Raw genomic sequence first — 27,344 nt, 5'->3', positions numbered from 1 at the left:
ATCGATTGGCCTGCTGGGGGTGTGCCCAGTGTACGCAGCATTCCCTGTCTGCGCCAGCACCGTCCTTGTCCAGCAAACCTCCCGCCCCACATGGAAGCCCCGGCAGATTATCCCTGCCCCAGTAACCAGAGGCCTCTCGCCCCAAAGCTGCCCTCCTCCTGCTCACCGTCTCTGCATAGACCCCGATCTTCCCCTCGCAGTGCCTCATGAACTCCTGGCTGTCGGACACCAGACTCAGCCACATTCGCATGCGCAGCTGGCCATGGATGGTGTCCTTCCCATCTCGCTGGGGGCTCTGCAGGAGAAAGGCAAAGGGGCCGTGCTGCACCCGCTCCAAAAGGAGCCACCATGTGTGGGCAGAGCCCGCTCCGCCCTTGCTTGGCTCTCCGGCTCCCCACAGCCCGAGGCAAGCAAGAGATCCTGGCACATCTCCTACCTTCAGGAAGAGGGTGTGGGTTTTCCCGCACAGCTTGCCGCAGGCGCAGGGACCGGCCTTGGAGAACATGATGGTGTGAGCCTTCACGCGGGCATAGGCCACCCGCTTCTCCTTGCACAGCATCCAGATCACCACGTCGGGCATGCTGGCTTGGGGCTGCGGTGGCCGCACATCAGGAGAGAGAAGAGATTTCACAGATGCTATTGCAGGAGCAAGCACAGGGCGAGATACCTCCTGGGCTGCTCTCCTTCCCATGGCAGGGGCTGTGCCAACTCAGCCCCTTAGGCTCCCCCCTCATGCCAGCCTGGCCCCCCTGCTAGGCCTATCTGCAGGCGCAGCCCCCAGGGTGACCAAAGAGCCCCTCCCGAGCTAGGCAGCACTGACTCAGCATCACTCCTAGCTCCTGGTGACCCAGGGAATGAACAGCGAGGTCAGAGACTGGAGAGTGAGGGCCCCCTGGCTGAGCATGTCTCCATTCTCCTCCAGGACTGGTCTGAAAGGTGCTCAGTCCGGACACTAGAGGAGATGACGCTAGCAGCAGGGCTGGCTCCAGGCACCAGCAAAGGAAGCAGGTGTTTGGGGCGGCCAATTGGAAAGGGGCGGCACGTCCGGGTCTTCGGTGGCACTTCCCTTAGTCCCTCTCTTCCTCTTTGAGCTGCCGCTGAAGTGCCGCCGAAGAGGAAGAGAGGGAGTGAGCGAAGGACCCGCCACCGAATTGCCGCAGAAGAATGAAGTGGCGCGATTGAGCTGCCGCCGAAGTGCCGCCGATCGGCTTTATCTTTTTTTTTTTTTGCTTCGCCGCTTAGGGCGGCAAAAAAGCTAGAGCCAGCCCTGACTCGAGGAGATGCTGGCGGGCAAGGCAGCTTGGGGATGGTGTCTGGGGAAGGGGTGCAAGGCCTTGGCCTACCTCAGGAGTGATGGAGTTGATCCTCTGCAGCCAGTCCTCTACCTTGAGGATCAGGGTCTTTGGGTTCGTCCCAGCGCTCAGCCTTTCTGCAGACCTGGCTACTTGGTGGAGGAGCCGACCACGCAGGTCCCTCAGCTGCTGATCCAGGCCTGTGGCTGTCACCCGACCTTCCAAACTGGGCAGCGGCCTGCTGCAAGGAGCATCAACAGGGAGAGGTCAGAGCTCCCTCACTGCCACCAGCTACCCAGGGCAGAGAGAAGGGGGGTCTGAGAACTGACCTGCCCCTTGGCTCATGGGTGGAGAGATGAGAAATGTGGAACTGACCCATGGCATCATGTAGGTCAGAACTGGAAAAGCCATGGCCAGTCCCTCTCCTGGCCAAGCAGGATTTCTCCCTGCAGCACTTTTGCCAGTGCTTTGTCCAGTCCAGTTTTACATGTCCCAAGCGATGGAGATCCCACCCCGGTCCCACATCCTCATAGATCTCACTGGCAGGAAGCTTTCCCTGAGAGTCAGCCTTCGGTTTCCATTTCTCAAGTCCATCCCATCGCTCCTAATTACCCTGCATTTCCCACCCTAAACAATCCCCCTTTCTCCTTGGGGTTCGCATCCCTCAGACTTTTGCAGACTATGATCATGTTCCCCACGCCCCAGACACTGCTTAGCTAAGATGTAACCCTGTTAGCTCGCCAGCCTCCTGTTTCTCCTAACTCCTCCCAGCTGGAAAATCCCCTTCTGGAGATGAAGCCATGTCATGAGGGCACAGCCTGCTCTGTAACCTCCATGCTAGGCTAGGAAGCCAATAGCTGGTGAGGACATGGACAGACACTGGAGATCCAGCCTGGGAGAAAGGCATTGAGAAAGCTGGCAACATAGTCTGGCAATCAAAAGTCCAGAGTAGCCAACCTCTGGAGACAGGGGGACACATGCAGTATTCTACAATATAGCCTTTTTGTACAGTCCGGCAGCCCCTTTGGTAAGAAATGCCAAATACTTTGCCCTTCTATAGCATCTTTCCCGTGAGGATCTCAAGGCCAGGTGCTCACAGATTGTGATCTCAGTCACACTGGTGAAAATCTGGAGTGACTCCACTGAGGTCAACGTTGCTACTTGGGTAACTGAGATCTGAGTCTGGTCCTTTAGGGTTAATTACACGAGGTATAATTCCCATTCGACACAGTGAGAATCTAAATCACAGCGAGATGAAGGCCCAGGTTTTCAAGTATCAGGGGGTCGCCATGTTAGTCTGTATCCACAAAAACAACATGGAGTCCAGTGGCACCTTAAAGAATCTTTCAGGTGCCACCGGACTCCTTCAGGTTTTCAAAGGTGCTCAGCACATTGGGGGCACGTAGGGTGCTGCACACTTGGAGATCTGGCTCTGAGGTCGGGTGTAAGGCTGGCCCCTGCTGGGGGCAAGGTCACCCAGAGCCAGTGGCAGAGTGGGGAATGGAACCCAGGAGTCCTGACTCACAGTCCTGTGACCATCGGTAAGGCCCTGTGAGATCCTGCAGAGCTGCAGGAGTGCAAAGCAATTTATTGCTTTATTATTCATCCCCAGAGAGGAAAGCTGTGCAGGTCACACTCCTGAGCTGCCCACAGGGTACGTCTACGCTGTGATTAAACGCCGGCGACTGGCCTTTGCCAGCTGACTTGGGCTCGCGGGCTCAGGCTTGCAGGGCTGTTTAACTGCAGTATAGAGGGTCGGCTCAGGCTGCAGCCTAAGCTCTGGGACCCGTCCCATCTCGCAGGGTCCTAGAGCCTGGGCTCCAGCCCGATCCCGAATGTCTACACTGCAACTGAACAGCCCCTCAGCCTGAGCCCTGCGAGCCTGAGTCAGCCGTGGGGGTCTCATTACAGTGTAGACGTACCCAGGGAGACCAACGCTTAGCGTCCTGGCTCACTTGCAGTCCTCCAGCAGCTCTTTCAGCAGCTTCTTCCAGACGTCACCCAAAGATGGATCCTCGGCGGTTCGGACGGATCTCAGAGCATCCAGATTCAATGTCTGATGGAGAAGGAAATCAAGTCAGACTTTATCTGCGGCTCATCCTCCCACCGGTGGGCCAGGGCACAGAGCTACAGTGCAACTGACTCAGCTTCCAGTCAAGTCAACAGGGGGTCTTTCCATTGACTTTAAGGGTCGGGGCCCACATTCCTCCCTCAGGACAGAGCCAGTATTTGGTGCATCTCAAGCTGTGAAGGGGAGGCGCTTCGAGATGAGCCACAGGAAGAGCCTGTGTCCGAGGGGTTTGGGTGTGGCTGGTGCAGGAGCTACAATGAAGTTATAATAGTCATTACAGGTAGAAAAGGCCCATTAGTGCCCATCCAGACCGTCTGCTGCCAATGCCGGATTGTTCTCTACCGTGCACATGCCAGGGTTTGGTCTAGTCTGTTTTTAGTGTCTTCCATCCATAGGTGCTGGAACTTGGGGGGCGAGGGGGCGCTGCTGCAGCCTGCACCCCTGGCTTGAAGTGGTTTCCATCACAGACAGTTTGGTTCACTGGCTCCCAGCCCCCCTGCTTCCATCCCTTTCCTTGGGAGACAGACGATTCTACAGTCTAATACATCCTGCTGTTTAACTCCACCTCTCACTCCTCACTGCCCCTCCTTGTGCCCCAACCAGCCCTTCTCCTTCCTGGCATTTTACCCTTACCACACTTGCAGACTGTTATATTCCTTCCCGTAGTCACCACTTAGCCAAGCGAGGGCCAGGTAATCAGTTGAGTCATCCCCTGCAGGCTCACCCCTCAGCCCCTTGACAGTTTTAGTTGCTCCTCTCTGAGCTCTCTCCAGTCTGCCAATACCTCTCTGGCGTTGAGCTGCCCACAGCATTCCAGATGTGCTCGCGTCGGAGCTGTCCCCTGCGGGCTCTGTGATGGGATGCCCCTCTGCGTGCACAGCCCCTGTCTGCTGCTGTCCCTCAGCCCAGATTCATGCCTAGCTTACCAGCCTGTTCTCGGTGATTTGCCCGGCTCCCTGCACAGCCAGGACCTGCACTCACCAGCCTGTCCCGTGTGGAGTGCAGGATGTTCAGGGTGTCCATGTAGTAGCTAGCGTCCTCCCAGAAAGAGGTGATGGCCACCATTGGCTTGGTGTCGTACCACGGCAGATAGTGATAATGGTTTCCTGGAGAGCAGGAAGGAAGCGGGGTGAACCACTTGGCTCAGGGGAGCTCAGGCATGTTCCTTAGGGAGCTGACGGGTGGGGTAGGCTGGGTGGGTTAATATCAGCAGTGTGCACTCTATGGAGCTTCTCTCCCCTGCTGCTGGCCCTGGGTTTGTAGGGCCTGACGCGGGTCACTCTGTGAGGGCCCCATGGCAGCTTGAGGAGTAAGTCTGTGTCCAGTTCCGAATTCCACCTGGTTTTATGAACACTCTTCGTAACTGTGACCATCACTGGGCATTAGATCGCAGGAACCGGACAGGGAGAGAGGGCTTGTCTGCACATAGCCCCTGCACTGTCAATTCACAGCCTGCCTTAAGAACAGACAAGCCCCGAGGAAGCTCTGTTGGGAAAGGCATGATAAGGCCATCAGGAGCTATCACCACTAAATGGCTCTCGCCTAGTAACTCTCTACACAGAAACCTGGCTGGGGCAGGGGGCAGGAATCCCGCAGTCTGGGATGGCGGAGAGCGGTAGCATCTCCACTTCATTCCCGGTCCCAGAGGGGCTGCAAGTGCTTGAAAAAGGAGTGCTTCTCCAAGCCAAAAGAGCAATTGGGGAGTGTGGGTGCGGGGTGGGGCTGGGGCACTGGTGTCAGGGTCTGGCTGGACTGTGGGTTCCCACTGCCAAGGGGGATGTCAGACACAGGGTCTGCACCTGGGACTATGCCCGACGGACCCAGAGCAGGGACACTGACCAGTCACCACTCAGACCCAGGGGGTTAGCAACACGTGGGATGCAATGGATCTCCTCACAACGGACTGGTGTGTGTCCAGAGACTGGGACCGGCCCCTGCCCAGACAGAAGGGGCTCATGGCGATATGCCCCCCAGGAAGAAAACTGGTCAAACATTTTCCAATAAACGTTTTTCTATCGGAAACTGCCACTTTGTCATAGAGTCATAGAATATCAGGGTTGGAAGGGACCTCAGGAGGTCATCTAGTCCAACCCCCTGCTCAAAGCAGGACTGATCCCCAGACAGATTTTTACCCCAGTTCCCTAAATGGCCCCCTCAAGGATTGAACTCACAACCCTGGGTTTAGCAGGCCAATGCTCAAACTACTTGTCAAAACTGAACCTTTCTGTGAGAATGGGGTGATTTTGACATAATTTCGTTTAGGAAAAAAATTGACAAGAAGTGTTTCAAGAAGCTCAAACCAGAACACTCTGAACTTTTGGGAGCAGAACTTTTGGTTTCAAAATGGATATTTTTGTAATATACAATTAAAGCAGTCGAAATCGGAAGGGAACGTTTCCATTTGATCAAACTGGAACGCTTCGACTGACCCCAAGGACATTTTCTGGAAAATTTCACTTCACAGGAAAATTTGGATTTTTGTTTGTTTTCATTCTGACTTGGAAGAGGAACAACCATCGTAATGTCAGGATTTCCTGCAGAATGGAAATTCGGCTCTCTCGGAATCTGGCTCTTCACGTCCCTCCATCTCTACAGAGCTCTTCCGTCTCCTGACTTCCTCCCTGCTTTCCCACCCCTTCCACCCCATCGTGCGCCTCCTGGCCAGCCTGTCTCCTCTCCCCTGGCCTTGCCTTGCTCCTACCGTCAAACACAGCTTGGCTGTACTGGGTGGTTGAGGCACAGGGCTTGCAGGTCACGTCAAACTTGTTGCCATAGTTCCCGATGCTGACCTCAAACTGGATCAGCTCCTTGATAGCGGGCAGCATGGTGGCTGAATAGAAGATGGCACACAGGCCGTACTTGCGCCGCGACAAGTATCGCTGGCAAAGGAAAGACCCAACAGGCAGGGTTAGGACGGGGATGGTGTCTTGGTCACTATCACCTGTCCCGGCAGGTCATCAGCAAGGACCCAACCTGAGACCTGCTGCAGCAAAGCACCAGCCTCTGCTGTTTGAGCTAAAGGAGTGACAGCCCTAGCTGATGGCAGTAGCAGGCTTTTATCCTCTGTGTGGGCCAGTCACCAGCAGGAGATGTGATCATACTGTGACTTTTATAGCTTGGGGGAGCATCCTGGAACCCCCATAGTCCTCATTTTCACCTAATCGTGATCTCACATATAAAGCAGGCCTTGTAAGGTATCAGGGAAAGGTTATGATCTGCTGAAAGTCATTTCTCTAGCCATACATGTGTGTCATTGATGCATATGAAGTTGTGAGAATTGTGTAGTATGATGGTCACTGAAGCATGCTGTAAGTGGGGGAATCAGCCAGATATTCGCTCCCCAAAGGCAACAGCAAGGAAAGAACCAACACCCGGGCGGGGTGTGAAACAGCCCATCACCAGCCATTGTCCAGCAAGGGAGCTACAATGCGATGACTCACCTGCATGTGACCACACCAGGGGAACTGCTCAACCTTGCACAGTTGCCAACTTTCGCCCGGTAAATTAGCACCTCGACATTCACAACAAGCGAATCCCATTTCCAAACAAGCCAATCCCTAAGAACCCCAACACTCCATGTGACTAGATCCCCCCGGCGTGCAGTCTGGGACTGTAGTGGGCCTGCTCTGCACCCCTGACTCTCTCCCCGACTTGCCCCTGCTTGCCCCCCCCCCCTTTGCCGGGAGCTAATAAAACAAAGGAAGCAACAAGCTACAACGAGCAACAAGCTACAAGCCCAAAACTAGCCAACAAGCATCTCACAAGCCAATTAAGCCAAAAACAAGCCCAATTTCTGCGTTTTTTTCATGGGTTTGGCATGTCTGCAACCTTGCTGGGTGACTCAGCAATGCCCCCAGATATGCCTGGACTTGTGCTCCTCAAACACATGGACTGAAGGTATAAAACAGGCAGAGTGGACACATACTGGACCTTCTCCTGCCCCCACCTACGCTGCAAGCAACCAAGACACTGAGAAGAAGACTGAAGACTCCAACAGGGGAGACTGGCCCAGGTTTAAGGAACAAACCTGTATGTTAAGGACTGCAACATCCAGTGGGGTGAGAAAAACTGCTTAGTCTAGGTCAGGGGTAGGCAACCTATGGCACGCGTGCCAAAGGCGGCACGCGAGCTGATTTTCAGTGGCACTCACACTGCCCAGGTCCTGGCCACCGGTCCAGGGGGGCTCTGCATTTTAATTTAATTTTAAATGAAGCTTCTTAAACATTTTAGAAACCTTATTTACTTTTCATACAACAATAGTTTAGTTATATATTATAGACCTATAGAAAGAGACCTTCTAAAAACGTTAAAATGTATTACTGGCACACGAAATTAGAGTGAATAAATGAATACTCGGCACACCACTTCTGAAAGGTTGCCGACCCCTGGTCTAGGTGCTGCCCAGTCTAATAGGGTTGAGAGATTAGACTGCTGGCTTAGATTTTATTTCTTTTGGTAACTAACTCTGACTTTTTGCCTATCACTTAATATCACTTACCATCTACCTGTTATAGTCAAGACATTTGTTTAAATGTTTATCTTTACCAGTGAGTTTGTATGAAGTGTGTGGCAAATCTGCTCAGGTTTGCCAAAGGCTGGTGTCTGTCCACTTTCCATTGATGAAGTGGTGACGGTATATTCCTGGGGTACAGTGCTGGGAGCTGAGGGAATTTGGCTCTGGTGCCTTTCTCTGGGTGATTCATGAGTGGCTCTTGGAGCATTCATGCAATCCAGCTGGGTGTGGGGTCTCCACATGTGGTTGTGCTGAGTGATCACAGCGCCTGGAGGGGTTTGCTGCTGGTCACTAGCCAGGCACTGTGAGAGACCCCCCAGGCTGGGGAGAGTTCAGGGGGCACAGAGGTCCCACAGTCCCAGGCTGCACCCCGGGGAGCCCGCTACAGAGGCGCAGCGAGCAGCGTGAAATACACAGCTTGTTGTACTGAGCAAGATTTACACTTCATACACTGGTGTAAAGATTTGAAGTGAGGCTTTAAGTGTGGTGGCTAAGGAGAGTCAGGAGGAGGCTACCAGTTTGTTATTTTCTGTTTGCTTATTTCGGGAAAGGGAAGTAGCGACAGAAAAGCAGGAACATGAGTGAAAGCAGTGAAGTGATTGCGAAGTTGGAGCTTTTTAGGCTGCAGGTTGCAGAAAAGGAGAGGGAGCACCAGAGAATATTGCTACTAAAGAAACTGGCCATGGAGAAGAAGGAAGGAGAGTGGGAGGAAGGAGAGAGAGAGAGAAAATGCAAACTGGACTTGCTAGAGAAGTAGAACTAGAAACCACCAACCCCAACCATTCCCATCACTCCAAAAATCCACAACTGGGAAGACCTATGGCCTGCACACAATAAGACCAGGTCCTGCACTGCAGCTGGAAGCAACACCACATCGGGAAGGGATGGGGGTGTGATGCCGGCCAGGGAGAGACCTGTCCAGGCTGTTAGCTGCCAGCAGGTCACAGCTGAACCAGAGGCAAACCCGGCTCTAGGGAGCAGAGAGAAATGTGTCCCAGAGGAGAGCCCAGAGAAGAGCCAGGGAATCTCGGAAACCACTGAGGTGGGTGTGGGTTCCTGTGACTCTGTAACACAGGGAAGCAGGGTGCTTCCAAGTGTGGGAGGGGCTGAGACTAGCTCCTTTCCAGCAGAAGGCAACATGCCCTCAGGCGCAGGGGCAGGAGAGGGATTGTCAGGGATTAAGGAAACTGTCCCAGTTGTTAGCTGGCAGAGTTCTGCAGATGAACAAGAGACAGACCCCTCCCTAGGGAGCACAGAGAAATGTGTTTTAGAGGGGGGCCCAGAGGAGGAAACTGGGGAAGGAATACTGGGGGTACAGGAATGTCTCTGCACTGGTCACTTGGGGCAGGATGCCCAGGACACTAGGAGGATGGCTGGGTCAGCATCTGTGCACCCAGGCACTCAGCCCATGACCCAGGTTTTTAGAGGGAACTGTGTGACTGACTTCCTGGAGGGGAGCAGTCACACAGCTGACTTCCCAGAGACAGAGAAAGGGGTGGCGGAGGTACCCCAATCCAGGTCCCAGTTTTTCAGGATGCTATTTCTGAAAAGTTTTTGGAAAGTAACGGTGTCTCTTTACATCAAGATGCAGCTCCAACGCCTGTGACAGCAGAGGAGTTGAGATCAGAAAATTGTCAGGTGGTGGTTTGTGAGAATGCAAATGACCCAATGGGCAGAGAGGGGGTGTTTTTCCCCAGGCTGGTGAGACACAGGGAGCAGTTATAGGAGAGCTGCTGGGAAAAGGTGCATCTAATCAAAGGGTAAACAGAGCACAGATCACAGCCCTCTAGGGGGCAGGGAAGGACTCAGTGCTGGGAGGGGGAAACACCAGGTAACCCCAAAAAGGGAACTGGATTTTCTGCATATGTACAGTCCTGGGGTTGGGGGACCGCTCCCCAAGGGGCCAGCCAATGTGCAGGATCCCCCTGAACACCCATCTTGCCAGACCCTGAGCCACCAAAATTCCAGAAACATGATTAAATTAAGAACCCAGGCAGAGGGGAACACTGGAGGGAAAGAAAAGTCAGTGACTGATTCCATGGGAAAGAGTCAAATGACACCCTGGGGTTCCTGTTCTCTAAGCCATGTATCCACCAGGAACACACACGACCTCGGATCCTGGTGGGGAAAGAACCAGACTCACGGGATCACCAATGATGTGACCTTTGGAGGGAAGCTTTGCCCTTCTGTACTTTCCTAGGTACACTGGGATTGCCAGACGGGATCAGGCCCCATCTAGCCCCATGTCCCACAAGGGCCACCACCAACTGCTTCAGCAGAAGGTGCAAAAACCTCACAATAGCAGATGTGGGATAATCTGCCCCCATGACGGTCTCTTTCTCACCCTGGAAAGTTAGTAGCTAAACCCTGACGCTTGGGAGGTTTTATCTCCTTTCCAAAAAGTGATAGCATTAACTATTACAGCGCTTTATTTTGTCACTCCCCATCTACATTTCCTCTGAATGAGGTCAAAGGTTCTGTCTCAGATGTCCCTGGTAGCAGAGGCTACAGAGCTTCTCCGGGGTGCATTGGTGGGGAGGGACCAGGGATGGTTGCGATGTGATCAGCGTAAGTGGGTGAGATGTGTTCCAACCTCTTTCCGATATTCTCCCGGCACCAAGAGGACAGATTCTGGGGCCCTGCCTTTCTCACGTGCAAGTGCAATTCTGCTCTGAGCCGTGACAGTAAGAACTGCACGGGGAGTTTATTATGGTTCCTATCTCAAATGGGCTCAGGGGCCAAGTGAACATGTGTTTCTGTCTAACTGCCAATCCCTGCAATTGGAGGAGAAAGCCGCGGGCTCCTGGAAGAGCCACTGGGAGCTCCCAGGGCAATCACAGCTCATACGGGGCCGGCTGGGATGCTCACACAGCATTACAATTCATAGATGATGTGCAGCTTCCCTTCCGCTGGAACTGCTTCCTGAGAAGCTCTGCTCCCCTTCCCCGTTCACTGTTAGGCCATGGCTGGCCTGGGGTGTTGGGGTCACACCCTCAATCATGGCTAGTTACCTCCACCCTGGCAACAGCCTCTGCAGGGATCTCCTCTATTTCCTGCTGGGGGGTCCTATCCATGCTGGTGTTTAATTCCACTAGAATCCGACCTCGATAGGCCACCCCTTCCTCCTGGAAGACAAATGGGTCTGGAGAAGAGGGGCAGGAAGGGGATAGAAGAGCGAGGGAATGGGAGACCCTGGAAGAGGGGTAAGAGAAGAGAGGGAGGATCACGGAGAAACTTTCCCCACTCTTTTTCCAGGCCTGACATCAAGCGCAAGCAGCCCAAACAACTGTCTGAGCCCCTCGCCGCAATGTTTACGGGCTCCATGCAGGCTCTGCAGCTCCTGGGACAACTCAGGGCAGTAAGAGGCAACTTATGGGCTGTGCAGGAGGAGAAAGGTCTCTGCCAGTTTTCTTCCTGTGCAGATTGCCCCCCACAAACCCAGGTCTGCCCCTGCTCCTCCAGATCCCTTCTCCTCCCCTCCTAACTTCCCCTTCAACAACAGCCAGAGGTCGCTCACGCTGAAGATGCAGGCTGGGAGCACTGCTTAGTGCTGGAAGTGGCCTGCTACCCCAGGAGCGACCATGCCTCTGTGCGTTGGGCTCAGAGGGGAAGGCAGACAGACACTGTGTGTTTGGGGAGATGGGCTGTCACCTACTGGTCACCCTCTCTCATCCTCCCTGTACAATTCACCCGTCTCTGGAGCAGCTTGGGGAACTGTAGGGTGCTCCCGTCAGTGAGGGGCCAGAGTCAACCCAGTGCTGTGGTGGGAATGCCAGATGCCATGCTACGAGCCTAGTGGCACGGACTCATGGCAACCCCAGGTCTTGGGAATCACGAGGACCTCGCCCCCAGGACATGCTCTCCCTGGGATCCGGGCCATGAACAGAAGGGAGATACTTACGCTCCCAGAGTTGAGTTTCTCATATGGGTCGTGGAGGCTGGTGAATTCCCTGGGGCTCCCGTAGAGGGTCAGGAAGCTGGGTCCAAAGCATGGCAGGAACCCGGAGAAATCCCCTGGAACCAAGAGAGGAACCTGAGAGGACGAAAGGGCCCAGAATGAAGCCAGCTCTCGGTGAGCAGTCAGAGCCCCTTACCTTCTATCTCAGCCCCCGTGGAGGACACCTGGGACAGGCTGATGTAGGTGGTCCCAAGGACGTCCCTCTTTCCTGCTCGGTCCCTGGAAATGCAGAGCAGACAGCAAAGGGCCTTTCTGTGTCATTGGAGCGGGGTGGGGGTGCTGCTGAGCAAAAGGTCCACCAAGCCCTGGGGTCTACGGACACTGGCTTCTGCCAGCCCAGTCAAGGGGCTCCACGGCCTGGGATCAGGGTATTTAAAACTTGGCCAAAGCTCTGGTCAACCCCTGCACTGCTGCGGCCCAAGGGAACTGTCTGCTGTAAGGATCGTCAGGGCAGGAGACAGAGCTTCCTTTGGGGCCAGTTGCAGAATGAACTCCCCCAGAACTAAGGACCATCCAGAACCTCCCCCTTCCCTGACCTGCCTTCTCTAACGTAACACAGAGCAACATGTCTATTTATTAACCCCTCGCGGGTCCCTTCCCTTCCACCCACCACAGTGTCCCTGCTGGCTCTTCCCTCATCCCACTGGCCAGCCTCACCCTCAGCTACTCCCCTTCCTCTGGGGGTAACGCCAGGATTGCCGGCTCCAGGCGGGGATTGTCCAAAGTGCTGCTTACCCGTTCAGCACGGTGAGCTTGATCTTATCACACACGGCCGGTAACTGCAATGGGAAGGTGGCAGGTTAGAAGGGCATACGTCCCAGGGGCCAGCCCCAGTGAGACATTAAATGACACAGCAAGGCTCTTCCTTCCCACGGTTCATACGGCAGGGCTGCCCTGCCTGTTGGCATGCTAGGAAGGATGCTGCCGTGTGGACTGGTGACAAAGCCATTGGATGCCCCATCTGGCTCTTCAGCGGTGGGAGCTGAGCATGGTCAGTGGACGGAGAAGCTGAAGCAATGTCTAGGGGGAGCAGAGGGAGGCAACCATTATGGGGAACTCCCCCTCTTGAAGGGGTAGTAGCTCCACAGAGCAGGTGCCTTCCTTCCTTCCCCTCCCTACAGACAGGGCTTCCAGCCTCTTCCTCTGCTGCAGCGCTGGCTCCACTCCAGCACTCCCTATGTTCCTGTGAGGAAGTGGGGATTTTCCCTTCTTATGCTGTATGTGAGTCTTACTGTTTTGCTTGAACACTGTGTACGCCTCCGTTTCCCTGTGTGTCGCACCAGTGTCTAGGTGGTGGGAATAAGCGTGGGTGACCTTTGTGGGGGCTGCCCCAGTTCCCTGCATAGATGCTATGGCCGCCCCTTCGTAACCTGAGACCCAGGAGGGGGACATGACCAGGTGACTCTTGGCCCAGGAAGCGAGACAAAGGCTGGAGGAGGAGCAACGGGCAGGGCAGGGGCCAGGCAGCTGGAAGTGAGTGAGTTTGGAGCTGGTTGGGGAGACGGGGGAGGACCAGACCTGCATCCGCGCTCCCCACCCCCCAAGATGGACCTGACTGAGGGGTCCTGTTTTCTGTACCTACAAGCTCTGATTTGGACTGTGTTCCTGTCATCTAATAAACCTTCTGTTTTACGCTGGCTGAGAGTCATGTCTGACTGCAGAGGTGGGGTGCAGGGCCCTCTGGCTGCCCCAGGAGCCCCGCCCGGGCAGACTCACTGTGGGAAGCGCACGGTGGGGCTCGGGATGCTGAATGCTCCGAGGTCAGACCCAGGAAGGTGGAAGCTGTGGAAGCTTCTTGCCCTGGAGACAGTCTGCTCACGGAGAGGAGACTTCCCCAGAGTCCTGACTGGCTTCGTAGGGAGCAGTTCCAGAGCATCGCCCGGTGACTCTGTGACAGTTCCCAGTGTCAGGAACATGTGCAGGGGAGAAACCCAGCCCCCACAAGAGGGAAAGGACATGACCTTCCACAAGCTCTGTGTGTCACTTCTCCTGCCCCCTGTCAATACTCCTGGGACTCTGTGCTGCAAATGCCGGCCCTCCCAGGGAGAGCCTCTATTAGGGTGTCTATGGCAAGAACTCCCTTGATCCTCTTTCAGGAAACGAGAATTTGGGTAATACGTGGGAGAAAGAAGGGATGCAGGGCAGATGTTCAATGCAGATTGTCGGGGCCCTGACAACATCCCCTTCCTACCGAGTCATCCATCTCACCTGGGCAGGAAAGAACAGCACCTGGTTCCACTCCGGGTTGGCATTTCTTGGCATCACTCTGGTGCAGTGCTGAGAACATTAAATGACACTATTAGAAACCAGAGATCAACACCTCTCCTTCCAGCTACACCCTCTGCAGGTCAATCACTTCCTTCACCCACCTTAGTTCCCCATATTTTCCCCCAGCAAACAAGAGTTTGCTCTCCAGGCAACACTGCAGAGCCTTAGATGAGGTTCGGTACTGTCCCATGCACCGTCAGCACCATCACCAGTTGCCTTCCCATCGTGGGATCATCAGGACTGGCTGGTATGAGTTTGCCAGGCCTCAGAGTGCCTGTGCCTATGTTTCTCCAGCAGGGAGGTTACAAGTGAGAGTCACACCAGAGACAGAAGCTGCATTTTCTACCTTCCCTGTTCTTTTCTCTCCCCTTTTGTGTGTGTTTTTCTTGGTGTGTCTTCTTAAGAAACAGGATCAGACTTTAACAACAGCAGCAGCAAGGACAGCTCCAACCCATCTCAACTAGCTCCTTCTCTTTTCCCCCAAAAGGACACTTATTACCATCTGAGAGACTGTCAAACAACGGTGCTTTTCCTTCGAAAACTGACTTCAACAACAACAGTGACATCTCCAGCCTATCTCAACTAACTCTGGGCTTGTCTTCAAGCATAGCACTACAGCTGCACCCTGTAGCGGTTTAAAGAAGACGCTACTATGCGGATGGGAGAGCTTCTCCCAAGGGTGTAGTTAATCTCGTCCTCGAGAGGCGTAGCGCTGTCTACAAAAGGGGCGAGGTCGGTGTAACTACATTGCTCAGGGGTGTGGATTTTTCACACCCCTGAGCGACGCTGTTATACCGATACAGGTCTGTAGTATAGCCCAGAGACAATTTCTGACTTTAACCAACAGCAGCAACAACAACTCCAGCTCATCTCAACTACTTTCTTCTCTTTTACCCCTCCCCCCACAAACCCCCCAAAACAGTTATTACCATCTTTAAAACCATTTAAGAGACTGTTTGCAGTGATGTTATAACTGTGTCGGTCACAGGATATTAGAGAAACTAGGTGGGTGAGGTCATATCTTTCATTGGCCCAACTTCCGATGGTGAAAAAGACAAGCTTTCAAGCTTAGACAGAGCTCCTCTTCAGTACAGAAGAGCTCTGTGCAGCTTGAAAGCTTGTCTCTTTCACCAACAGAAGTTGGGCCAATGAAATATATCACCTCCCCCACCTTGACTCTTTAAGAGACCGTCAGACAAGATGGATTTTCCTTCTAAAAACTTTCTCCAGTTAAAGGGAAAGGGAACAAGGATTGTTGTTAAAATTAAAGCCTTACTTAATACTTTATATTTCAGATGCTTTAATTGTGTTTCCTTCTCTTCTGTATCTTTAATAAAAAGTTAAAAGAATTTGTAATCGTGTGTTTGCCAGGCTGAGGTCTCTGTGTACCAAACCTTGGACCTTGTTTAACACTGCTTAATGTTGGACAGTGACTGGCTTATATTAACACCTTTGGCCTATGTATTCCATCCAAATTAATACTACAGGGCCCAGTTTGACTCTCAGCCCTCAGGGATGGAAGTTGCTTGGCTGTGCTGCTGCAAACAAATCTTGCTTGGACTCGAATAGAGCAAGTTCGCTACGGAAACTGCCGCAGGATAATAACTACCAGCCTGGCCGTGGTAACAGGAGTGAACTGGGTGACTCTAGAGCACTCATGTGTTACTATACTAATGGGATGGGGATTCAGTCCGTGGTGTTGTGTAGAAATTCCTACTGCCAGGCTTACTCTACGTGTGTATTCACGTCTGCTAGATGGCACTGCGTCATCTGTAATGAACAGGCTAGCGTGTGTCTGCCGTCTATTGGATGCAATCCGTCCTGCTCAGCTGTGTGTAACAGGCTGTATACTGCACTCCCAACAGCTAATGGGGATTCTCCTTTAGCTCTGGGGGGGGATCTGAATTCTATCGCCTCTGTTGCCATGGCATTTTTAGAGGCCACATATCTGTTACTACACTCATGTGTTAGTGTTTAGAGTACAAGACTGGCTGTTGGTGAGGAGACTGACGTTGCCTGGTGCTGTAAACACACCCCTCTCCCAAGAGGTCACTTTTCTGAGCAGAGCTGCATGTTACCTACCGTTTTCCCTGCAAAACTAACTTCCACAGAAGGGTCAGCACAGATCCTTTTGTCGACATGCATCTGGAACATGGACCTAAAGTAATGCAGGCAAGAGTCCTCCACTGGAGAGGGAAGAGAGACGCGTTCGTGTCAGATAGCTCTTGGCTGGCACAGTTTACTCCCGCTGACCGTCTGTGCTTCAGTGGGAAACCTAAAACCTCCCCTCGGCTGAGGGAAACGAGGGTCTGAAAGGGCAGAGGAAGCTGGTGACATTGGAAAGCAGGCAGGCAACATGGCAGGCCACCAGTGGGCAAAGATCCTAATGTATTTGGGAGGGATAGCTCAGTGGTTTGAGCATTGGCCTGCTAAACCTAGGGTTGTGAGTTCAATCCTTGAGAGGGCCATTTTTAGGGAACTGGGGTAAAAATCAGTCTGGGGATTGGTCCTGCTTTGAGCAGGGGGTTGGACTAGATGACCTCCTGAGGTCCCTTCCAACCCTGATATTTATATTTGTATGATTTGCCTCCAGCCCCTCTAGGAGCTGTCACTGCAGAGGGGTGAGCAACAGGGACTGTCAAACCCTTGTGCTTCCTGTGTTCTGGTAGCAGCCATAAGTGTGCTAGGTGCTGCACAAACATCAGAAGGTCCAGTCCCCACCCAAGGAGCTGAAATGACTGAGGAACAGTCCCTGGAGTCCTGGCTCCCATCCCCCTGCTCTGACTACCAGGCCATGGAGGGGTATCCTCTGCACTATATGACACATACTTTGGGGCATATCCTCAGCTCTGTATATGCGGAGCTGAAAGGTGGCCATGCATACGGGCATCGCTGCTGGCTTGAGAAGGTTGGACTCTACGGCCTCGCTCTCCGCAGGATTGTCCAGCTCCTGAGAGGAGAGAAGAGTGCTGAGAATGTATACAGGCACAGAACAACTGCAAGACAGTCCCACCAGCAGAGCACTGGTAAGAACCAGAGGATGGGGTGTGGTGTGTCTGTGTCTGAGACCAGGTGTTTCACTGCTCTAGAGAGAGCCAAAGGCACGTGGTGAGCAGGTTACTTTGCAGCCTGTGCGGTGTTAGGGTCAGATCCAGATGCCTCTGGAGCAATGAGGGCTCTGCCAGGTGCTCCAGTGGGAGGAAGATTGGGCCCTTGTGCTGCAACCGGGAGTCATCTTAGGGCTGTGTATGAATGGTGGCCTGCAGGGGCCAGAGAGAACGGCCTGTGGATGGGCAGAGCATGAAGCCAGGTATGGAAGTGTGAGAGTGCAGACGCTAACCATGAGTTGTGCCAGGGCCTGATCTGCAGAGACGCTGAGCACCCACAGCTGCCTTGACCTGCAGTGGGAGCTCAGCACTTCTGACAACGCAGGGCTCTTCTGCTGAATCACCCTCAACTCGTGTTCAAACCCTGCACTGAGATTCAGGCTAATCACTGCTGAGTCTTGCTGGTAGGTGGGTTCACTGAGTTCCAACAAGGGCCTGAAGCATGGGCGGCCGTTGGGGGACCCGGCTGCTAGAGGAGGCTAACCCCCGGCCCCTCCCCTTGTGCCCAAGGCCCTGCCCCTCCCCATCTGCCCCCCTTCTGTTCCCCCTCCCCCGCAGGAGCCCAGAGCACCCCCACTGTGGCCCCTGGCCCCAGTGCCGGGTGGCCAGGGGGCGAGGGCCCAGCCCTGGTGCACCAGGCAGCACTCCCGGCCCCCCGTGCTCCGAGTGGCGCCACCCCAGCACCAGCCGCCCTGACTCCCTGCGGGAGGCAGGCCAGCCAGCCTGGGCCAGCCATGGCAGAGCGCTCTGGGAACCGCAGGAGGGGGCCTGGCCTGGGGGCGGAGTGTGGGCAGGGCCACACTAGGCTGTTTGGGAAGGCACCGCCTCCCCCTGCCTATGTTACTCGCCGCCCATGGCCTGAAGGGGGACCCGGAGGGAAGCCTTGGAACAGCCAAGTGCAGGTGTAGGCTGTGTTCGTGTTTCGCAGATATCAGGAAACCCAAGACCTTGGGATGGAGCTGCGGTGGTTTGGGCAGTGACTCAGGATGGGGCAGGAACTCAGCGGGATCACTGCCGGTATCATGTCCCTTTCACAGGCGGTGTTTACCGGTGCCTGGTCCCCGGCTCCAAGCACACAAAGGCTGACTTTCAAGTAGCCTCTCAAGCCAGCATTCAGATGAGTCGGGTGGTAAAGGCTGAGCCATTTCCAGCTGAGAGCATGACCTGGGAGAGAAGGACGGTAGGGTCTGCGATTTGTGCAACTCACTGTATTCCTCCCACCCCGCACTCAGCTTTTATACAGTCACAGGGACCATCATGATCCAGAGAAGCTGGATGAGAGTCAACAGTGTGCCCTTGTTCCCAAGAAGGCTAACAACCTATTGGGCTGCAGTAGTAGGAGCATTGCCAGCAGATCGAGGGAAGTGATTATTCCCCTCTGTTCGGCACTGGTGAGGCCTCATCTGGAGTATTGTGTCCAGTTTTGTGCCCCCCACTACAGAAAGGATGTGAACAAATTGGAGAGAGTCCAGTGGAGGGCAATGAAAATGATCAGGGGGCTGGAACACATGACTTATGAGAAGAGGCTGAGGGAACTAGGGTTATTTACTCTGCAGAAGAGAAGAGTGAGACGGGATTTGATAGCACCCGTCAACTACCTGAAGAGGGGTATGATCTTTCACTCCATATTCTTTATGAAAATATGCTTATGATATGAACATGTCATAACTGAGATGTACTTTATGCAAGATGGGTCGTGTAGGATATCACTGGAATTTAGCTGTATGCATTGGAAAGGTTATAATTTACTGAAGGCGATTATCCTATTTGTGTGCCTGTATCATTTCTGTATCTGAAGTTAGTAATAGTGACTATGGGTACGTCCACACTACCCGCCGGATTGGCGGGTAGCGATCTATCTATCGGGGATCGATTTATCGCGTCTCGTCTAGACGCAATAAATCGATCCCCGAACGCGCTCCCCGTCGACTCCGGAACTCCACCAGGGCGAGAGGCGGTAGCGGAGTTGACGGGGGAGCCACGGCTGTCGATCCCGCGCCGTGAGGACGGGAGGTAAGTCGATCTAAGATACGTCGACTTCAGCTACACTATTCTCGTAGCTGAAGTTGCGTATCTTAGATTGACCCCCCCCCCCCCCAGTGTAGACCAGGCCTATGTATCTGTAGTTCAACTATGCTATTTTGGATGACGCCCCCTGCTAACACTTCAGGTACAACAATGGAAAAGCCAGACAGGGCGGATGGCCCATCAGCGAGGACAATGGGCTGTGAAAAGTTTTGGCCTTCCTGCAGACTCTCCATACTGCCCCTGACTCATGGACGCTGTGATACTACAGAGTCAGTTGGTCTTGTCACCTGATACTAAACATTACCTGGGACTTCTCATAACTTTCCACAGGAAGGAAAGGGAAGGGTGGGAGGAAGGCAAATGGGACTCCTCCTCTCCATGGCCTGTCTGCCCAAGAAGAAAGACTGCAAACACCACCTGAAGGGGAGCCCAGACTGAGACGGGGTCCAGTCTGAAAAGGAATATAACTGGAACTCTGAACCACAGAAACTTTGCAACCTGCCTAAAATAACATTTAGGGTGAGAATTTACATTTTGTAACCCGTTTCTTAAGTCTATTGAGCTCAGCTTGCGTACTTTGTTTTATTTGCTCAGTAATCTGCTTTGTTCTGTCTGTTATCTCTTATATTCACTTAAAATTCACCTTTTGTAGTTAATACACTTATTTCTTGTTTATAATATAACCCAATTTATGTAATTTCTAACTGGGGGTGGGGGGAAAGACGTTGTGCATATCTCCCTCCACACTGAGGGAGGGGGCGAATTTCATAAAACCTTTGGGTTTGTCCCCCTTAAAGGGAGTGGGCACCAGAGTGTTGGGGGAGCCCCTAAGGCTGAATCTTCCCAGAGCGGGTCTCTGTCTCTGTGCAGCTGGGTGTGGCCCTGCCTGTGTGCTTGGCTGGAAGAGGCTTGTGAGCCTAGCCCAGCAAGACAGGGTAAAGGGGACCCAGGCTGGCAGAATAGGCTGACTCAGTGGCACCCCAGCACATCAAGTGACACCCCAAAGGGCCCAAACCCGTCACAGGGGGTTCCAAAGAGGATGGAGCTCGGCTGTTCTCAGTGGTGGCAGATGACAGAACAAGGAGCAATGGTCTCAAGTTGCAGTGTGGGGGGGGTTTAGGTTGGATATTAGGAAACACTATTTCACTAGGAGAGTGGTGAAGCACTGGAATGGGTTACCTAGGGAGGTGGTGGAATCTCCTTTCTTAGAGGTTTTTAAGGTCGGGCTTGACAAAGCCCTGGCTGGGATGATTTAGTTGGTGTTGGTCCTGCTTTGAGCAGGGGGTTGGACTAGATGACCTGAGGTCCCTTCCAACCCTGATATTCTATGATTCTATGGTCTTGTCTGACCCCCTGGAGAGTACAGGCCAGAAACCTGCCCCACAATAATTCCTGCAGCAGATCTTTTAGAAAAACATCCAATCTTGGTTTAAAAATAGTCAGTCATGGAGAATCCATCACGACCCTTGGTAAATTGTAACTGTTAATTACTCTCTCCATTAAAAAATGACACCTTATTTCCAGTCAATTTGTCTAGCTTCAACTCCCAGCCATTGGGTCGTGTTAGACCTTCCTCTGCTAGACTGAAGAGCCCATTATCAGATCTTTGTTCCTGTGACAGGGTGCTGGCTAAGAAAATCTGAGCCAGGCTCTGTCACGCCAGCTCCAATCAAGAAAGGGGAATTGGAGCTGGCTGGCTAAGTCCAGGCCTGATTGGCAAACAGGGAACAGCTGCCGGCCTCGTTAGCCAGGGGCTACATGAAGGCTGGCAAGAAAGAAGCCAAGGGGGAAAGAAGGAAAGGGAGTGGGAACTCTTCTCTCCTGGCTGCAGGAGCTAGCAGTCCCTGAGGCTGTAATGCTGAGGCTGTTTGTAGCTAGAAGGTGGTGGGAAAGTATACTGGAAATAAAGAGCACGTGTGATTGCACCAGTGCAGAGGTCTCTGGCTGGTTTGTGGGTGCAGCAAGGGGCAGAAGTGAGGAGGGCCCAGTGGCATCTCGCCACAGTTCCCCATGTAGATACTTATAGGCTGTTATCAAGTCACACCCTTAACCTTCTTTTTGTTAAACTGAATAGATTGAGCTCCTTGAATTAATGACTATAAGGGGTGTTTTCTAATCTTGTGATGCCGTGTCCACCCCATACAGGACTGGAAGGGGCTATGGCCAGGCAGGCCTATTAACTCCACAGGCTGCACCTGAAGGAAGAACCAGGGAGCAGGGAATTGATTGCAAGAAGGTTCAGCTGGGCAGGAATAGGGGGTCTCTAAAGTCAGGAAGCTGGCAACAGAAGGGGGCTGCTGCTGGGAAAGGGCAGTCACTCCCGGGGAAGAGGGAGGGAGGAAGGTTTGGAACTGGTACACCCACAGCAAGGAGAGGAACCAGGAGTTGTAGGAAGCGGTCCAGGGAAGGAGCAGTGAGGGCTGGGAGAGGAAAGTCCAGAACTGCTGGGTTGAAGGTCCCTGGGCTGGAAGGAACCTGGAGAAGAGGGTGGGCCCAGGTTCCCCTACCAGCTACTGGGAAAATGGCACCACTGGGACAGTGAATGGAAAGTCTGCCTAGGTCACTGTAGGAATGACAGAGACTTTGAAGGATGGACACCAGAAGCGGGGACCACTGAGTGGCCTGGCTGGAGGGATGCGTCACGCAGCAACTCCTGGAGCAAGAAAGGGGCTGAAGACCTGAGAGAGAGACAGTGTGATGGCATGTGACCATGGGAAGGGGTGTCAATCTCCAGAGTGACCAGGAGGCGGCGCCACTAGCAGTGACTGGACCCTGTGACAAATCCTTTAATCATTTTCATGCCTCTTGTCTGAATCCTCTCCAATTTATCAACACCCTTCAGAACTGGACACAGGATCCCAGCAGCCGTCGCACCAGTGCCAAATACAGAGGTGAAATAACCTCTCTGCTCCTATGCGAGATTCCCCGGTTTATGCACCACAGGATCGCATTAGCTCTTTTGGCCACAGTGTCACACTGGGAACTCCTGTTCACCTGATTATTCTACACAACCTCCAAATCTTGTTCAGATTCCCTGCTTCCCAGAACAGAGTCCCCCAGCCTGCGTTCTTTGTCCCAGAGGTATACCTTTACATTTAACTGTATTAAAAAGTGTAGTGTTTGCTTGTGCCCAGTTTACCAAGTGATCCAGATCTCTCTGAATCAGGGATCTGTCCTCTCCACTATTTACCACTCCCCCAGTTTGTGTGTCATCAAGGGAGTTTGGCACTGGTGGATGGTGCTGGCTCAGTAATCCTGAAAGTGGAGTCCTACCTCTGCAGAAACGAATGTGTCCCAGGTGGCAGCAATATAAGCCATATAAGTAACTAACTGGGGATGAGTCCTTATTAGTGCCTGCTCCCCAATCCTGAGTTCATAGAGGCTAAATTTCTAAGGAGTGATAACCATGCAGGTAACCAGGTATGTGACTACCATGCAGGGAGGCAAGGGTCCCAGGTACTGTACCTATTGTGGGTACGGGGCGTTACAGCGTTGTCATGGTGACAGGTGGCACGGAGACAAGCTGGTATATGGAGTGAGGGGGATCCCATGTAAAGTGTTCTGGAAATGAGATGGAGCTATGAACGTGCCCCCTGCATGAGGCTGTAAGAGATAAACAGCGTTACTAGGCTAGCACCTGGTGGGGTGTGAGGGACGGGTGTGGAGTCCCAAGGGTGAGAATAAACGCAGGGCAACTGGGATTGGTTTGAAATCCTGATTTGTATCTTCCTTGGTACCCAGGCACTAGGAACAGCCCAGCCTATCTAATTGTCTAACGGCGCCACGAACAGCCTTCACCTACCGGGAGAGTCGTACACACGGCCAACCTCAAGCTGTGGAGAGGGAAATGGAGCATGTTAGGGGATCTGCCCTAGGAGAACAATAACACCACCTGGCATTCCTCTAACACTCTCCCTCTTAGGATCCTCCAGTGCTTCAAACCGCGCAGCCCCCCCTTCAGGTAACTAGGATCCCCGTACAGGTGGGGAAAGGGAGGCACAGAGCGGCAAAACGATGTGCCCAAACTTAACAGCAGAGCCTGGAATAGACCCTGGCCCGCTTGACTCCTTGTTCTGTACTTAAAAGCACAGCACAAGGCCATGCTGACGCTAAGGGCTTGTCTAGACGTACAATGCTGCAGCGTTTCACTGGCAGCGGCGCTGCTGTAGCACTTCATGAAGATGTGACTACACTGATTGGAGAATGTAGGCGGTAGCTATTGTGACAGGAGAAGCCCTCCCACTGACATAGCGCTGTCTACGCCGGGGGTTAGGTCAGTATAACTGCGTCGCTCCGGGGTGTGTTATACCGACATAAGTTGGTAGTGTAGATCCAGGCTATGGCGACCCTATGGCACAGCTGTACCAATGCAGCTGCATGCTGTAATGCAGCTGCTCTAAGCCCAGAGGAGAGAGCTCTCCCGTTGACTTAATTACTCCAGCCCCGTGCGCGACAGTAGCTATGTCCCCACCGGCTCTGAGGTCGGCGTAACTTATGTCACTCACGGGGTGACTCATTCACACCACTGAGTGACATCACTTATACCAATGTAAGTGATAGCGTGTACACAGACCAAGCCTAAGAGAAGCTAAATCAAAGGCAAAGTAGAGCTAAGCTGGCCGCTGTTGTTCTGGTTCTGCTCATTCCTATTGTGACACGACGCTCCATATTCTTTATAGAACTATGCTTATGAGATGAATATGGCATAACTAAGATATACTTTGTGCAAGATGGCTCATGTGAGATCATTGGAAAGGTTCTGATTTACTGAAAGTGATTATCCAAGTTGTGTGCCTGTATCATTTCTGTATCTGAAGTTAGGAATATTGACTATGGAACAATTACAAGTGTGTGTGTACAGATGCTCCCCGGGATATGCAAGACCCGACTTATGCAAAATCGCACTTATGGAAAAAGTTCCATGAGCCAGAAATAGGATTTTTGAGTTGCGGAAGTTTTTGCGTAACGTACAGGTATACGTTTCCGACTCTCACAAAATTCGAGTTACGCAAGGCTTTCTGGAACAGATCGATTGCATAAGTCGGGGGGCGTCTGTACGTGGGGAAACACCCACCAGACAGCAGGCAATCTTCCTGAATGAGCCATTTAAGAAGGACAATAGAACTCCGAAGATACTAATCTCCCACCTCCCTGAGGAGCTTCCTGGGATGCTGCATTGACACTACAAGGCCCGGTGATAATGTCACCTGATGAAAAATACCCCCTTAGACACAGTTGGTACTTTCCCACTGGAAACAAAGGCTTCCCGCCTTATGTCAATTCTATTTAAGGCTGGGAGGCAAGGCCATTGGGACTCTCCTCCATTGCCTACCCAAGAAGAAAGACTGCTGAAAGTACCTGAAGAGACAAAGGAACTGAGCTGTGGGAAAGGCAAGGGCTGAGTCCAGACTGAGACAGAGGAGACTAGTCTGTAAAGAGAAATAACTGGAACTCTGAGCTACAGAAACTCTGCATCCTGCCTAAGTCAACATTTAGGGTGAGAAATTACATTTTGTAACATATCAGAGGGGTAGCCGTGTTAGTCTGAATCTGTAAAAAGCAACAGCGTCTGATGAAGTGGGCATTCACCCACGAAAGCTTATGCTCCAATACTTCTGTTAGTCTTAAAGGTGCCACAGGACCCTCTGTTGCATTTTGTAACATGTTTCTTTAGCGAATCAAGCTTGGTTTGCATGTTTTGTTTTATTTGCTTAGTAATCTGCTTTGTTCTGTTTGCTATCCCTTATAGTCACTTACAATCTGCCTTTTATAGTTAATAAACTTGGTTTATTATTAAACCCAGTTTGTGCAATTTCTAACTGGGGACGGGGTAAGAAGTTGTGCATCTCTTCCTCCACGTTAAGGGAGGGGGCGAATTTATGAACTTACATTGTATAGATTTCTCTACAGCGCAAGACAATATTATCTGGGGTTTACCTCTTCACAGGGGGCGTGCACATGAGTGCTGGGTGAATCCTCTCATACACATCTGACTGCAGTCGTGTCTGCAGCTGGGTGTGGTCTTGCCTGGGTGTGTGCTGGAAAGGGGTTTGAGAGCCTGGCACAGCAACCCAGCACAAGGGAAACCCAGGCTGGCAGGGCCAGAGGGCTGAGTGGGACCCCAGCACATCAGGTGGCATCCCGGATTGGGGGGGTCTAACCCGTCACACCTATCATGTGTGGAACTGGGAACTGGGATGGGGGAGTTGGACTGGCCCCAAAAGAAGATTTAATGAAAAATCTTGATGTTTCAACATTTGCTTCCATTCCGATGCAGAACAAAACTAAGACCTTGTGAACTGGGGAGAGGGACTGACCAGCCCATCCCAGAATGGCGAATAGCTGGCCGTCTAAGGCATTCCCTTCATTCAGGCTAGTGACTTGAACCTTAGGGCAGGTCTTGACTATGGGGCTAAGTCGACCTAAGTTACGCAACTCCAGCTACATGAATAACGTAGCTGGAGTTGACGTACCTTAGGTTGACTTATTGCGGTGTCTGCACCACGCTGGGTCGACGGGAGAAACTCTCCCGTTTACTTACCTTATTCTTCTCGTTCCTGTGGAGTACCGAAGTCGATGGGAGAGCGATCAGCAGTCGAATTAGTGGGTCTTCTCTAGACCCACTAAATCGACCCCTGGTGGATCGATCACCATGTGTCGATCCCCTGGTAAGTGGAGACAAGCCCTTAGACTCCTACATACCAGGCGTGCTCTAGACAAGTAGCTATTCTGGCAGTCTCTTGCTCTGGTTTTGATCAGAAATCCCATCCTGGACCTGAGAAACCTTTCTGGCAAAATTTTAGTCAAAATAGATGTGTTTCTGTGAAAACGTCCAGTTTCAGAAAACCAAGATTTTGTCAAAAAGTGCCTGACCAGCTTCAGTCAGCAGTAGCTGAGGTAATTCCTGGCTGCCTAGAAAAGTGGTGACTGACTAGGAAAGAGACGGACAAAAATCTAGGAACATACGTTATAGTGGACAAGACAGACAATTTCATCCCCACGTTACCACAATGTGCCAGAGGCAGGAGCAAGGTGAGGGGGAGAGTGTTCATAGGTAGAATTTTAATGAATGTCTGGAGTAAGGATAAGTTATTGACCCACTTGAGAACTGTAACCAGTTGTGGAGATCGCTACTCGGAGACAACAGATGATTCCTAAAGAGCCTCTTGGGAGCAGGGCTGGCCAGAAAACAAGAATCCCGTTTCACACATTTTCAAAGTTTTGGCCTTTGTTTTGTTTTGCACTGGGACAAGCAGAGCCCTTTGAAACCTTTCACAAAAAAACAGAGAGCATGAGTGCACACCACTAGAACAGCCCACTGGCTAGGGCACTCAGCTGCGATGGAGGAGAAAGTAGCTCAGGTCCCTGCTCTGCCTGATTCAGAGGAAGGACATGAAGGTGGGTCTCCCATACCCTAGGTGAGGGACCTAACCACCTGGCTATTGGCTATTCTGAGATGGGCTGGTCTCTCTCTCTCTCCCTCCCTCCCAGGAAATTCTCAACCAGCTCTACTTGGGAGTGAGCATTGCCTGTATGCAGGTTCCCACATCCATGCATGCAACATCACCAGGAAAATATCTGCTGGCGTGGTCCAGTCACCTGGCTCTGCCAAGGTGATTACATCCACTGTCACTCACCTTGAACACTCCAATGATGGAATCCGCTCGCACCGCCCTTGAGTTCAGCACCTAGGAAACAAACCCAAGACTTTGGTTCACTGTTCCTGTGCTAGGAGGTGAAGACCCCATCTTCACCCCCACCCAACTGAGGGACAGCATGATGGCTCTATTACCCACAATTCCCAGCTCTGCGGTGCTGACATGAAGGGTCTGTAGGCCTGATTCTTCAATGCCTGGCACCCGTCTCATCACTTACACCGGCGTAAAATGCTACACAATCAGAATTCTCCACGCACCTTGCACAGGAGAAATGACTGCATAAGGTGCAAAGCAGAGAAGAATTGGACTTCAAGTCTTGAAAGCCCTAAATAGCAACTAGGCTCTGTGAATATAAAGTTCATCGATTCATAAATCTAAAGGCCAGAAGGAACCATTGTGATCATCTTGTCCTGCAGAACACAGGCCACCGGACTTCCCGGCATTAATGC

At 52.5% G+C, this 27,344-nt stretch overlaps 1 protein-coding gene across 1 annotated transcript in view; it reads right to left on the bottom strand.

Annotated features, from left to right (window-relative positions):
* FER1L5 (fer-1 like family member 5) overlaps positions 1 to 27,344 on the bottom strand; it is a 76,969-nt gene that overhangs the window by 39,541 nt on the left and 10,084 nt on the right. Inside the window, 16 exon segments of the mRNA XM_065398364.1 lie at positions 167 to 295; positions 437 to 592; positions 1,344 to 1,533; positions 3,248 to 3,348; positions 4,345 to 4,469; positions 6,065 to 6,242; positions 10,888 to 11,001; positions 11,778 to 11,890; positions 11,971 to 12,053; positions 12,570 to 12,613; positions 14,043 to 14,111; positions 16,185 to 16,288; positions 16,932 to 17,052; positions 18,258 to 18,373; positions 23,040 to 23,070; positions 26,875 to 26,925. Of these exon segments, the coding sequence (XP_065254436.1) occupies positions 167 to 295; positions 437 to 592; positions 1,344 to 1,533; positions 3,248 to 3,348; positions 4,345 to 4,469; positions 6,065 to 6,242; positions 10,888 to 11,001; positions 11,778 to 11,890; positions 11,971 to 12,053; positions 12,570 to 12,613; positions 14,043 to 14,111; positions 16,185 to 16,288; positions 16,932 to 17,052; positions 18,258 to 18,373; positions 23,040 to 23,070; positions 26,875 to 26,925 (1,725 nt within the window).

The sequence above is a fragment of the Emys orbicularis genome, chromosome 2 (genome assembly GCF_028017835.1).
Source record: "Emys orbicularis isolate rEmyOrb1 chromosome 2, rEmyOrb1.hap1, whole genome shotgun sequence".
In the NCBI taxonomy this organism is placed as follows: domain Eukaryota; kingdom Metazoa; phylum Chordata; order Testudines; family Emydidae; genus Emys; species Emys orbicularis.
This window is presented reverse-complemented; position numbering and strand designations above follow the sequence as displayed.